The following is a 12,979-nucleotide window of genomic DNA, read 5'->3' as shown; positions in this document are numbered from 1 at the left end:
GCACACACATACACACACACACACACACACACACACACACGTTAGTGGCCCATTTCTCTAGACCTCTAATCTTTAGTGGGCGATGGATTCGTATCTCATTAGCTAATCGTGATTGGTTAAGATACCATTTCTCTAACTGAATTCCTCAGACCGGACTTCTGGTGTGTAGTCCATGGTCTTTTCTATGAAAGAATTTCATAGTTCAGTAGGTTTGAGAGAACCTATAGCCTATGTATTCATAAGCAGGGAGCATATTTGAAGTTCTGAGAAATCTTGCAATAAAGAAGTTTTTTAAAAATCTAATGTTCCCTACACACACACACACACACACACACACACACACACACACACACTCAAAAAAAACCACCTGAAGGCCCAATTTCCAGAGGATGAGAAACCCAGAAACACTTCTTGAAATACATACCTAAATTTATGCTTATTTTTCTCTTCATTTACCTGGGGAATGAAGGTTTACCTAATGTTGCCCGCCACCCACCCCCCCCCCACACACACACACACACAACAAGGATCTCATGGAACCCTAATGTTCCACAGAAGACACTTTGAGAAAGATTAGGTTGATGTGTTCCTTCTGGGAAGTTAGTGTGCTTTGGGAGACAAGCTCCTTACCTAAAGGCATGCATGTCCTGGTAGGAGTCTCTGCCACAAGGGCCAGTGGGTGGAACGGCCTCTTGGCTCATGCCGAATCACAGCTGTCAGCAGGCCCTTACTGCACATCTAAGCTGGCTTGCAGACTGCACATCCCTTACTTACACCTCACATTAAACTGTGATGCCATAGCAGGTTTTATTTGTTGAGAGGGCATCCCTGTTCCTGCTAAGAGCAGCTGCCCTGTGGCTTCCTAGCCAGCTGTCTTTCTATGGCTGTGGTGTAGAAATCCCTCAGCCACCATGCATCAGGCTCAAGGTGTGGTTCCTGAAACGTGGATTCTCTCCTGAGTAAAAGCTAGGGAAGGGGTCCCTCTGCTTTCCCCCTGAGCTGATTCTCCCCTGGCCTAGCTGTGAGAACCTGCTGCAGGCCCCCTGACTTCTACTCCTGAGTTCTCTCCTCCCCAGATGAAGAAGCTGGCCCGGCGGCAGCAGCAGCAGCAGCAAGATCAGCAGAACACCCAGAGGCTGAGTACCGGTAAGCTGGCACCTCCTCCTAGCCAGGCCTCTCCTGCCAGGGGCCTGCAACTGCCCTGCCCTTGGAATGACATCTCTGGGCTCCCTGAAGCCCAGTCCACACTCATTTGGGAGAAGGGACCTTCCAGGGAGGACCAAACCATGAGAACTGTGAGAGGGCAGAGGGCGCCAGCTGAGGCCCAGAACTGTGGATTGCAGGTGGCACTAACCAGTCCAAAGCCCCTGTGCCCAGACCCTGCTGTGGTATCCGGCCCTGTGTCGGGGCCTACCTGCAGAGTCAAAGATACGCTCTGTTTCTTGTCCAGCCTAGCCCTCCTTCTTCTAGGCAAATCAGTTTCATAGAAGACACCACAGTGACTTACAATCCCTTCCAAAATAATATGAAATAGTAAAAATAATGATAGTGGAAAAAAAAACCCTCCTTTGCTGAGCACTTTTGCTCTCACTCATACTGACCTGACTCACAGCCACCAACCCCCAAGGTGAGCAGAGGAGTTATTAATATTTCCATCTTACAGATGCACAAACAGAGGCTCTGCAAGACGGACTACAGTCCTAGATAGGTGAAGGATGGAATTGGGCTGGAACCTGTCTCTCTAAGGCTCACTTGGTCATGCTGCCTTAGCTCTCCTTACCTCCGTGTACCTTCATGTGTTGTGGGTTTTTTTTTTTTTTTGGTTTAATAAAGTATATATATATTTTTATTATTTTTATTTATTTTTTTTTAGTTTTTTATTTTTTTTAATTTTAAAATCTTTAATTCTTACATGCATTCCAAAACATGAACCCCCCTCCCACCTCCCTCCCCATAACATCTCTCTGGGTCATCCCCATGCACCAGCCCCAATAGAGGTGATGTGAGGACTGAGGACTGTGTGAAACGGGACAAGCTTGGGGCCTTTTAAGGAAGATAAAAGAAAAAAGCACAAATGACGACATTAAAACAGTATCATTCTTAAAGGGACATGGCTCCAGCCTCAGCTGCCCAGTAGACTCTCCCGAGTGGTCTGTTTGCGCCCTGTTCTCGCCCTTTAAGGCGCACCGCAACCAGCTGGTATTGGTGTAGATTCTGATCCTTGAGATTTTGGTGGGCCTGAAGAGTCTGCACTTTTAACAAATTCTTGTTCTGCCAGCCTGTGGACCACACATGGAAAGTGGCATCAGTTGTCTGGCCCCTAAACAGAGGGGCTGGCCCCTTACCTTCGTGGACCTTGCCTTGCGCTTGATGTGGGGCTAGGCTCCATCAAAAATTTGATTTTTCCACTCAAGAGTTCTTTCTATTCCTTACCTTTGAGGCCAAATAGTATCTTAATGACAAGAGAGATGCTCTGGTAGAAAAATCAAGCAAGAGCATGGGCAGCTGGGCAGGGTGGAGCCAAGCTGGTCAGAAGACCTGAATCTGCCGCAGCTCTACGTACAGTGCTGTCTGGAGATCTGAGACCTGCCTTTCTGTCTCTCTGCACCTCGGGCTGGCGTCCCTAGGGTAGGGTAGTGCTGTCTGATAGTCCTGTCACACAACTCTGTGGGCCTCAGAGAGGGTCACAGATCGGACAGGGCTTCAGGAGGAGCCACGCCAGTTGACTCCATACAGGCCAGCATGCTCAGAGGGAGGAAAACGCATCATGGCATTATGAGAACACAGACTCCTAGGGCTTGGAACTTTGAAGAATTCTAGGGGCAGCTCCTAGGGTGGACTTAAGGTGGAACTAGAGGCTGAGAGTTAATGCAGCCATGTTCAGAGAACCACAGCAGGATGTGGAAGGGGGAGCTGAGTCCTCCTTTTCTGATGGAATTGTGTACACAGCAGAGCAAGTTGCAGACCCAGAGCACACACACACCCCTCACAGAGTCTTCATATCAGCTCCACAAGGCCCCCTGGATCAATACGATGAACCCACTTGACTGATAGGATCCTAGTGGGGTAACACTGGAAGGATCTTTGGATGTGTATACTCCATTGGCTGCCAAGCCTGTGTCTTGCCTTTGTCTTAATGATATGGTTCAAGGAAGCTCTCCAAGTACAACACTCATCCCTCTTCTCTATCCTTCAGCATAGTCACTTCTGGCCCATGGTAGGGCACAAGCTGGGAACCACTGATGTCACCTCATCCCTTCCCTTCTGTAAATGAGGAAAGTAAAATGATGTCGCCGTGGCCACACAGCATGTACGGTCCCCAGCCAGTGGGGCATGTGAAGTTCAGAGCTTGTTCAGGGGCCCTGCCCCACCTTCAGCATGAGATACTGGGCTGCACGTGGAGAATTATTTATCCTCTTCTTTGTCCCACAGCTCAGACAAACGGTGGCGGGAGCGCTGGCATGGAAGGGATCATGAACCCCTACACGGCTCTGCCCACCCCACAGCAGCTCCTGGCCATCGAGCAGAGTGTCTACAGCTCAGATCCCTTCCGACAGGGGCTCACCCCACCCCAGATGCCTGGAGACCACATGCACCCCTATGGTAAGAGGGACTCAAGCCCCGCAGGGACCTCGCACAGCTTGCTTGCGTGAGTTTTTCATCCCCTCCCAGTTCCTCTCCCTAGGCAGTTCCTAGTTGCTCATTAAAGTTCCAAAGCAGAATAAGTGTCCCATAAAATGCTGCTAGAATCACATAACCTGTGGCTCCAGAAGTAAGACCGGTATGCATATCCATGAGTCATGCTTCCATTTATTCTCCTTTTTCAAAACTTTTTATTTGTTAGAAAAGGAGGTTGTGTTTTCACTGCAGACCTTTTCGTTAGGATTTAACTTCCCAAGTCTTCCATTTCCTGCCAGATACCACACTTCCAGGAGTAGGAAATGGCAGCCTACTCCAGTATTCTTGTCTGGAGAATTCCATGAACAGAGGAGCCTGGCAGGCTACAGTCTCTGAGGTCGCAAAGAGTCAGACCTGACTGAGCAATTAAGCACAAACACCACACTTACCTTGCTGTGGCACACTGTCATGCCAGGTACCATACTCGTGCAGTGCATGGGACACACATGATTCCTGGGTCAAGAAGATCCCCTGGAGAAGGGAATGGCTACTCACTCCAGTATTCTTGCCTGGAGAATTTCATGAACAGAGGAGCCTGGTGAGCTTCAGTCCCTGGCGTCGCAGAGTCGGACAGGACTGAGCGACTAACACTATCACTTTTACCACACTTACAAGTTCATAAGCATTATCAGCAGTGATATAGTCAGAGGCCTTAATTATGCAAACTCTTACATAAGAAAGAATACATAGAAAAGCACGGAAAACAGAGGTTCTAATTGGACTCTCTTATTATGGACACTAGCAGGTATTCTCATGTAATTCCTAAAACATAAGCTGACTTGTGAAGTAAAGTCCCAGTCCCACCGCAGCCAAAATGGGGTTGCTTTAAAGGCAGGGTGTGGGGGCAGCTGAGATTCCCCCACTTTCCTGGCTTGTTTCTGAAGCCAGTGGACAGCAGCTGGGACCTGGATGCCCTGATGGAGTGGGCAGGCTCTAGTGTTGAAGGCTGAAGTTCAGTCTTAGAGTCAAATATAGGCCATTGGGTTTTTATACAGAGAAGGTATATGGCCTATGTAATGCATTTGCCTGGACTGTGAAATCAGTAACCCTGATAGCTAAAAATAAAGTTTTATTCAGTAAGCCTTCAAAATGTCAGTATCAGAGATACATGCCTCAGTGCACAGATTTTGTCAACTTCTTTCTTGCCTTCATTATAAAATTATCTACGTTGTTGAAACCAGCCCTATCTTTCCCTGTGGTGCATTCAGCAAATATTTGTTAAGATCCAGCCGCTTGCAGGGCCATCATCGACTGACCTCATTCACTCATACACACGTATGTGCGTGCTCAGTGACAGCCATCCTCTCTGCTTCCTGAGAAGACACGTCGACGCCTGTCTCCACTCCTCTGCTGTGCAAAAACAGGACAAATAGCTCTTGTTTTTTTGCCAATTCATACATTTTCAGAGTCCTAGGGGTCTTGTTACGTAAATTAGTCCTGTGATGAATCCTTTAGTACAATGAATAATTAAAGCCACATGACAAGTTTTATAAACAGCAGTTTTCCTCTCTCCCATTTACTTGAAGTGGAGGTGAAATGTCCACACCTCAAGGTTCTGGTCACAGTGGTCCCCCAGCTCTTCCTCAATTTGCCATACTAGTTTCATTGTCAAAGGTTATACTAGTTGAGTGCAGACACCTAACCTTCCTTTCCTTTGCAGTACAAATCTGGGGAAACAGCTGGCGCTTAGTATGTTTGTGCTGTTTGAAAGGACAAGTATTATCATCAGTGGATTCGTGAGCATCATTTACAGAGTCGATGTTTGTTTTCTTACCCTCCCTCCTACAAGAACCTTTTCTGTGGCCAGAGTCCTCTGGAAGCCCTGTGCCTGCCTCGGCAGCCTGCGGTGCTGGGTCTCGCCCACTCCCCACCGCCAGTGTCTAAACACGCGGATCATTTGCTTATGCTGCGCTCGGTTTAGCACTACCTTGTCAGATCCTAGTTCATATTATTTTCAGTTGTTACACGTTAGACATAGCCCTCTAAGGAGGTCTTTGGTGGGCAGGGATTCTGCTCCCTCCTGCTCTTCTATGTAGCCCTCCTGTCACCCCCAGCGCTCCCCATTCCCAGCAGCCGGTAGGAGGCAGGCTTTCCATAGTGGGGACGGGGTGGTGTTCTTAGACCTCGCCGGCCGAGGTCAGCTGAGTGTCCCGGCACCGAGTGAGTCCCTCCTTCCGGACCTTCACGGCAGTGTTTCGTCTCCGTTTCAGGTGCTGAGCCCCTCTTCCACGAGCTGGATAGTGAGGACACCTCCCTCAGTAACCTGGGTGACTGTTTCCTAGCAACCTCAGAAGCCGGGCCCCTGCAGGCCAGAGTGGGAAACCCCATTGATCATCTGTACTCCATGCAGAATTCTTACTTCACCTCTTGAGTCCTCCCCTTGAATTCTGTGGCTCAGCTCCCGTTCTGGAACAACTGTGTTACGTGAGGGGTCGACTGGCTTTAGGATGGGGAGGCAGGGCAGAGGTGGGGTGGGTGGGAGTTTTGTTGGGGATGCTGTTGTATAATGATATGGTGTAGCTTGGCATTTCCAAAGACTGAATACAGTATGGATTGCATAGCTTAATGTTTCTAATAAGAGTCTTAGTGTTAGGTACGAAAATGTGTTTATCATTAAGGACAGGGACTTTTAATATAGGCATTTTCATGCAAACTAGATACTAGAGACCCCTAACAACTTCCCACCATTTTGGGGGGAAGCTCTTGTCGAGAGGTGCATATGTCTACCCATCCACACACCCACAGACAGACAAACGGATAGATAGATGTGTGCGTGAGTGTGTAACCTTTCCTACTTTATCATCAAAGTTTATTCCTAATTATAACACACCAACTGTACAGCAAAAAGTAACTTTATTTTCAGTGTGAACTATATTTAAGGAAATGCTTGATGCACTTAAGTTATAAAATGAGATAATTTACTTTTATAAACTTTATTTTGAGTTTGAAGAGACTTGTGGCCAGGGCAGAGAGCGCCGCTCCACCGAGGCCCGTAGCTTTGAGTGCTTGAGTTAATTCTGTTTTCAGAGAGTGTCGTTGAGGTCTGGAAAGCAATTACTCTGTGTGGCTGACAGTATTCACTGGTGGATTCTTGCTCTGTTTGAGGTGGAATCAATCACTGGGCTTGTGGGGGGACAGAACAATTCCTGATCATTAGGAAATTTAAAGCCTCTTTGGCTTTCTTTGAAATTTGGACATGTGACTGTTGGGAAGTCACACGACTAGGAAATTGACTAGGCAAGTCAATTCTGCTCTTGAACTTCACCATCTGCAAGTGTGAGATGAGGCTGATAGTATTTACCTACCTCACTGGGGACACTGAGGCTTAATTCAACCCCAGGACACATGAGCAGGGCTGAGACTAATATCTATACTTGCTTAAAATCCAGCCAACCAGCCACTTGGCAAAGGAGGGCACTTGGCCCTACAGGGCAGGAGCCTGAGGGCGACTCTGCCTGCCATAGTACCCCCGGCCAGCCTGGGCTGCACGTTCTACATCAGGGCAGCCCAGGGGGACGAGAGGCTTTCGACGGGGAGGAGGCTGTGACTAATGGGTTGGACAGGTTATTATCATGTTTTAGACCAGAGGTTGCAGCCTGCAGGCCTGTATTTTACGGCCTGCCTCCTAAGAAGAGTTTTTCTATTTTTAAAGGGTTGTAAAAAAAAGGAGGGGGGAGAAGAATATGCAGCAGAATGTATGTGAGCTGGAAAGCCTGAGATAGGTACTATCTGTACTATCTGGCTCTTTTCATGAAAAGTTGGCTGACCCATGGTCCAGATGCTCTTTCTGCTAACAGCCTCTTGGAGCTCATAGAGGCAGAGGAGGTCCTGGCGGAAACCCAGGGCTCCTCCTCCTGGCTCGCTTTCGTGTTGCTGAGCACAGAAGACCCAGCTGCCATTGTACGCAGGGACAGTTCCACGCCCTGTCCACCAGTTGTGGTGCTAAGATGGGACCCTTCTGTGTTAGGAGGCCTCCTGAGAAACCACAAGTTGATGGGGAAGACAGAGGACTCCTCCGAGAGGGGCCGGGACAGGCTTGGCCTCCCTCCTAGGGATGTCACCAGTCATCAGAGCTTTGGTCACGGCTACTTGTCCCCATCACTGTCTGCAAGGCCAGAGGGAACACAGCTCCCTATGATAGAGTCACTGTTGTGTGATTTTTGTGCTCTTTTTTATAATTTATGCAAACCACCGAGAAACCTAAACCAGTCTGCTGAGTGAAAATCATGCAGACGCTCTATGACTACACAGGCGTCCATGGTGAAGATCAGGTAGAGAAAAGCAGTAGATACTGTGTGAGTGAAGATGAGTAGAGATCCTTATTCCGCTCCTTAATGGCATACCAAGATCAAATTAAAAACCTCTTACAAATGAGCTGGTGTTTATTTAGGGGCGGGGTGGTTGGCAGGGGACTGGGGGACCTGGATGTTTTGTCCGCAGTGGCTGAAGCTGCCCATGCAGGGGAAACCTGACCAAGCGATGACAGCAAAACAGAAGGGGAAAGCAGCTCTCACCTTCCTGCCGAGATGGACTCAGAGACCTCAGTCCCTACAGACGCCTCTCCAGGAGGAGGTGCTGGGAACATTCCATCCTCCCAGAAAGTTCAGTCAAGGCAGGGCAGCCTGTGACATGCATTTGCTTGGATATCAGAGCAGAGTCATGGGCAGGAGAAAGATTTCTCATGTAGGACTGCAGGCAGGTGCCTTGCCAGGATCAGCATCAGAACAACAGACAGTGTGGCTCCCCTGATAGATTCTCCCCAAACCCTCAACAATTTAAAATATGATATATGAATGGGCAAAGATTATGCTTATGGAGTAAAGAAGTCACGAAATAGTATGGCTGGAAGAGCATAAGACATACTCAGAGGAGAGGTGGCATTGTTTTGAATATTATATCTACCCACTGCAGTATTCTTGGGCGTCCCTTGTGGCTCAGCTGGTAAAGAATCTGCCTGCAATGCAGGAGACCTGGGTTCGATCCCTGGGTTGGGAAGATCCCCCGGAGAAGGGAAAGTCTACCCACTCCAGTATTCTGGCCTGGAGAATTCCATGGACTGTATAGTCCATGGGGTCACAAAGAGTTGGACATGACTGAGAGACTTTCACCCCCTGCAGTTGTTCAGACTCTTCCACCCCCCACCCTGGCTCATGCACCCACTGTTAGAAGCTGGCTCTGGTTCTCACTGAGGGTCTAGAAGGAGAAATTGGTGGGCAGATGGTGTCCACCAGGAAAGGTCCATCTCAGACTGGCCTTGACTGGGCTACCCTGGGCTTCATCTCCAAGTTTCCACACAGAGCTTAGGCATGAGACCTTCACCCCTCATGTTTGCCTGCTTGGCATCCACTCATCCTGCAGCATCAGCCTAGACTTGGCTTCCTCAGAGAAGTCTGCAGGGCTGGGTTGCATGCCTGCCTGTGTGGAGGAACTGGACGAATGCTACCTGCTGTGACCACCCCTCCCAATTTTAGAACAGCTCTAACACAAGAGAAATTTCTGTTTTTGCTCACAGAAAAGGCCTGGGAGGGAGTTTGTGTGAGAAAGGCACCTCTTTTCCACCCAAGATTCCACTGGGGGATTGGTTGTTTCCTGTTTTCTTTTCTCCCCACTTCCAGCTGAAAGTGAATATGTCTAGATCCAAATCCAGCTTCTCTCCTTACTGACTGCATGGCTTTGGGCAAGTTACTTCCCACTGCTTAGCCTCTGACCCTTCATCCACAGGACAGGCCCAGTGCTTTTCACTAGCTACTGCAGAGAAGGTGATGAGGACAAGTGAGAAACCTCACGCCAAGAGCTGTACTGGGCATGTGTGTTAGCTGCTGTGCCAGGGGCCAGACCCTGCTCTCACGGTTTGGTCACTGATGACAGGCTCCTGGGAGTCTCAGACCACATCTGAAGAAGAACACACACTGGTTCGCCTGAGAGGGAGGCTCCTGATCACACCTCAATGGAACTCCCTTTAATCTCAGTGTGGGTCTTTTCTAGCCTGACTTAACAGTTGTTGGGGAGTGGTTTGGTTTGTTTAGTGTTTCAGATGCATGCAGAAAAAATTCCAGTTCCAAAGAGACATCAAGAACTCTGGCCCCCAAGGAGAAGCAGTCAGGTCCTAGGTGGTTTCTCCACTCATCTGTCACTTGGGGCTTAGATGTTAGGGCTGAGCTGAGAGTGAGAGCCCAGATCCACAGGCTGAGCAGGAGAGTTCTGAGTTGACCCATCATGAGTGAAAAATGGGAACAAGGTTGGAATGAATTTGTCAATTCCAAATTCAAAGACAAAATAAAATTTTAACTGAACCTCAAGTAAAATAAAAATGTTTCTCTCCTTCTCTCCCCTCTTCCACCTCCTTACACAAATGCAAATATAATCAGTCAATCCAAGTTGACCTGCAAACTGATATGATTTCACTAGAATAAAAACCAAATGAATACCTTGCTTTCCTTAATCCTTTTGTTTATTATGTTGCAACATTTCAATGACAAAAAGGAGTGAGCTATCTTTAGGGCTCAAAAAAAAAAAGACCTTGAGATGTTTATGTTAAAAATATACAGGAGGTGGGAGGGGGGTTCATGTTTGGGAACGCATGTAAGAATTAAAGATATTAAAATTTAAAAAAATATATATATATATATAGTCCCTCTACACAAGGATGATGTGGAGATTCCCTAACCGTGAAGTTTGTGCAATATTTAAAATCACCTAAATAACCTTAAGCAAGGCTCTGAGCCTTTATTTCTTCATCTGTAAAATGGGGCCTATCTTACAGGTTGGTCATGGTGAGCATCAAAGGAGATAATTAGGAAAGCTTTTTGTAGACCACAGGCTTTCCTTGATAGCTCATTTAGTAAAGAATCTGCCTGCAATGCTGGAGACCTCAGTTTGATTCCTGGGTCGGGAAGATCCACTAGAGAATGGATAGGCTACCCACCCCAGTATTCTTGGGCTTCCCTTGTGGCTCAACTGGAAATGAATTCGCCTGCAATGAGGGATACCTGGGTTCAATCCCTGGGTTGGGAAGATCCCCTGGAGAAGAGAAAGGCTACCCACTCCAGTATTTTGGCCTGGAGAATTCTACCTGTATAGTCCAAGGGGTCTCAAAGAGTTGGACACGACTGAGCAATGTTCACTTTGTAGGCTACAGATTCTGTACAAATAGGAGGGCTTCTTAGTATCTTGTCTCAGGAAGCAACCACAGAGGGACCACTCTGGTACCCATGGGAGCGGTGCTCCTACTTGGGTGGATGCTCCCAGCAGATGGCCCTGAAGGAAATCAGCGTGATGTTATCAGTATAGTGAATGGAGGATCATTAAGACTGTCTTATTTCCTCTCCCAGAAGCTGTGGATTACTTCTCCCACTGCCTCATGGGCCTTCTCCCCTCTAGCAGCAGATTTTGGCAAAAAAAAAAAAAAAAGAAAAAAGAAAAAACCCCAAAAGCAACTAGGGTGGCCCAACCCCTAGTGGATTTTGAATTAGCTAATCTGCCACTATTTTTAATCTGTTCCATCACCGCATGTGCCTAGAAAGGAAAAGGTGAAACCTGCCCCTGATGTGTGATGGGAATGACCCTCCCTAGATAGTTGTGCAACTGACTGCTCTGGCCCTTTGAGCACCTTATTTATTCATGTATTTAATTCATTCAGTAAATATTTACTGAGCATCTAGAATGTGCCAGGCTCTGGAATGGGATATAGAAATAGAGAGGAGCAGAGACATTGGCCCTGCCCTCATGGAGGTTACAACTTAATGGAGGAAATAACCAATAATCATAAATGGTAATATTTTAACTTATACAATATCAAGAGCCACTGAGAAGACCAAGAACTGTAAGAGAGTAGAAAGCACGGAGGCATGACCTAGTCAGGAAGGTCAGAGAAGGTTCTGTGACCCAGTGATGATGGAGGCATGACCTAGTCAGGAAGGTCAGAGAAGGTTCTGTGACCCAGTGATGATGGAGCTGTGACTTTATTCACCTGTCCTTGTGCTCTCCCCTGTCAAGTAAGTAGTTCTGCATCTCCTTCCTATCAGGGCATTAATATTTTCACTGCCATGGATGGAAAGAATGTGATGAACTCATGCCCTCCAAGGTGTTTGCTGATAAGGTCTAAAGAAGTTGCTTATATTATCTTTAATGCAAAATGTCTTCAGAATCAAAGGAGTGGACTCTGTCAATCAACACTGTTTATTAAGCCGATTGTGGACATTTGCGCTTTCTGGCCGTCCAGCCTTCTTTCACTCTACTGATAACATCACTTTGATTTCCTTCAGGGCTTTGACCTTTCTGCATGGAGTAGACTCTGTGGGACTATAAGTCAGGGTGACTCCAGGCTGCTATAACCAAGAAGCAGGGACATACAGAGTTGGAAGCTTGTTCAGAGTTAGCTCACTTCTGAAGGTGCTCCCAACAAGATGGCCAAACAGTTCCTGCTGAGTGGACCCTGGAGTTGCCCTGCTGCCCATCTGTTGCCAAGACTGGGTTCCAGACACCTTATGATTCTGTGAGCAAGCTTCTCTAATCTTCTAATAAAGACCCTTTTTGCTCAAGTTAGCCTGAGTTGGTTTCAGTTGCTTGTAGTCAAAAAGCCCTGACAAAAGCTTTGTTGTTATTGTTTAATTGCAAAGCCATGTCCAACACTTTTATGACTCCAGAGACTATAGCCTCCCTGGCTCCTTTGTCCAAGGCATTTCCCAGACAAGAATATTGGAGTGGTTTCCATTTCTTTCTCCAGGGGATCTTCCTGAGCCAGGGATCAAACCTGCATCTCCTGCACTGGCAGGCAGGTTCTTTACCATTGAGCCACCAGGGAATCCCTACTTAATTTGTGTAATGTTTGACATTATATAAAGGGTGTGTGTTGTCCTTGCCACAGCTCCTGGGTTAGCCTGGGCTGGTATTCCTTCCTTCCTTTTATTGATAAGAAACCTATAGCTCAGAGAAATTAAGCCCAAGGTTGTAGAGTTAGTTAGGATCAGAGTGCATTTTCTAATTCATTCCTTTTGGCTTTCAGTTTTTTGCTGTTCCCCCAACCCTGACTTCTCAGTGTCAACATACACAAATTTAGAAGTACATGCATGCCAGGGACGGTGAGAGGTATAGAGAATTATGATATCTTTCCTCCTACAAGGAGACTAGTTGAAAGTAAAAGAGGTCCACACTAACTCAACTTTGTTGTTGTTGTTTAGTCGCTAAGTCATGTCTGACTCTCGGCCACCCCATGGACTGCAGCACGCCGGCCTTCCCTGTCCTTCACTGTCTCTAGGAGTTTACTCAGACTCATGTTCATTGAGTCAGTGATGCCATCCAG

General features: G+C 47.4%; 1 protein-coding gene across 1 annotated transcript in view; it reads left to right on the top strand.

The window, feature by feature from the left end:
* Positions 1–8,052, top strand: part of LMX1A (LIM homeobox transcription factor 1 alpha) — a 173,528-nt gene extending 165,476 nt beyond the window's left edge. Inside the window, exons 7-9 of the mRNA XM_069547625.1 lie at positions 1,077–1,146; positions 3,433–3,603; positions 5,889–8,052. Coding sequence (XP_069403726.1) covers positions 1,077–1,146; positions 3,433–3,603; positions 5,889–6,049 — 402 coding nt within the window. The 3' untranslated portion in view covers positions 6,050–8,052. The remainder of the gene's footprint in view (positions 1–1,076; positions 1,147–3,432; positions 3,604–5,888) is intronic.
* The last annotated feature ends 4,927 nt before the right edge of the window (positions 8,053–12,979 follow it).

Source organism: Ovis canadensis, chromosome 1 (genome assembly GCF_042477335.2).
Source record: "Ovis canadensis isolate MfBH-ARS-UI-01 breed Bighorn chromosome 1, ARS-UI_OviCan_v2, whole genome shotgun sequence".
NCBI lineage: Eukaryota > Metazoa > Chordata > Mammalia > Artiodactyla > Bovidae > Ovis > Ovis canadensis.
This window is presented reverse-complemented; position numbering and strand designations above follow the sequence as displayed.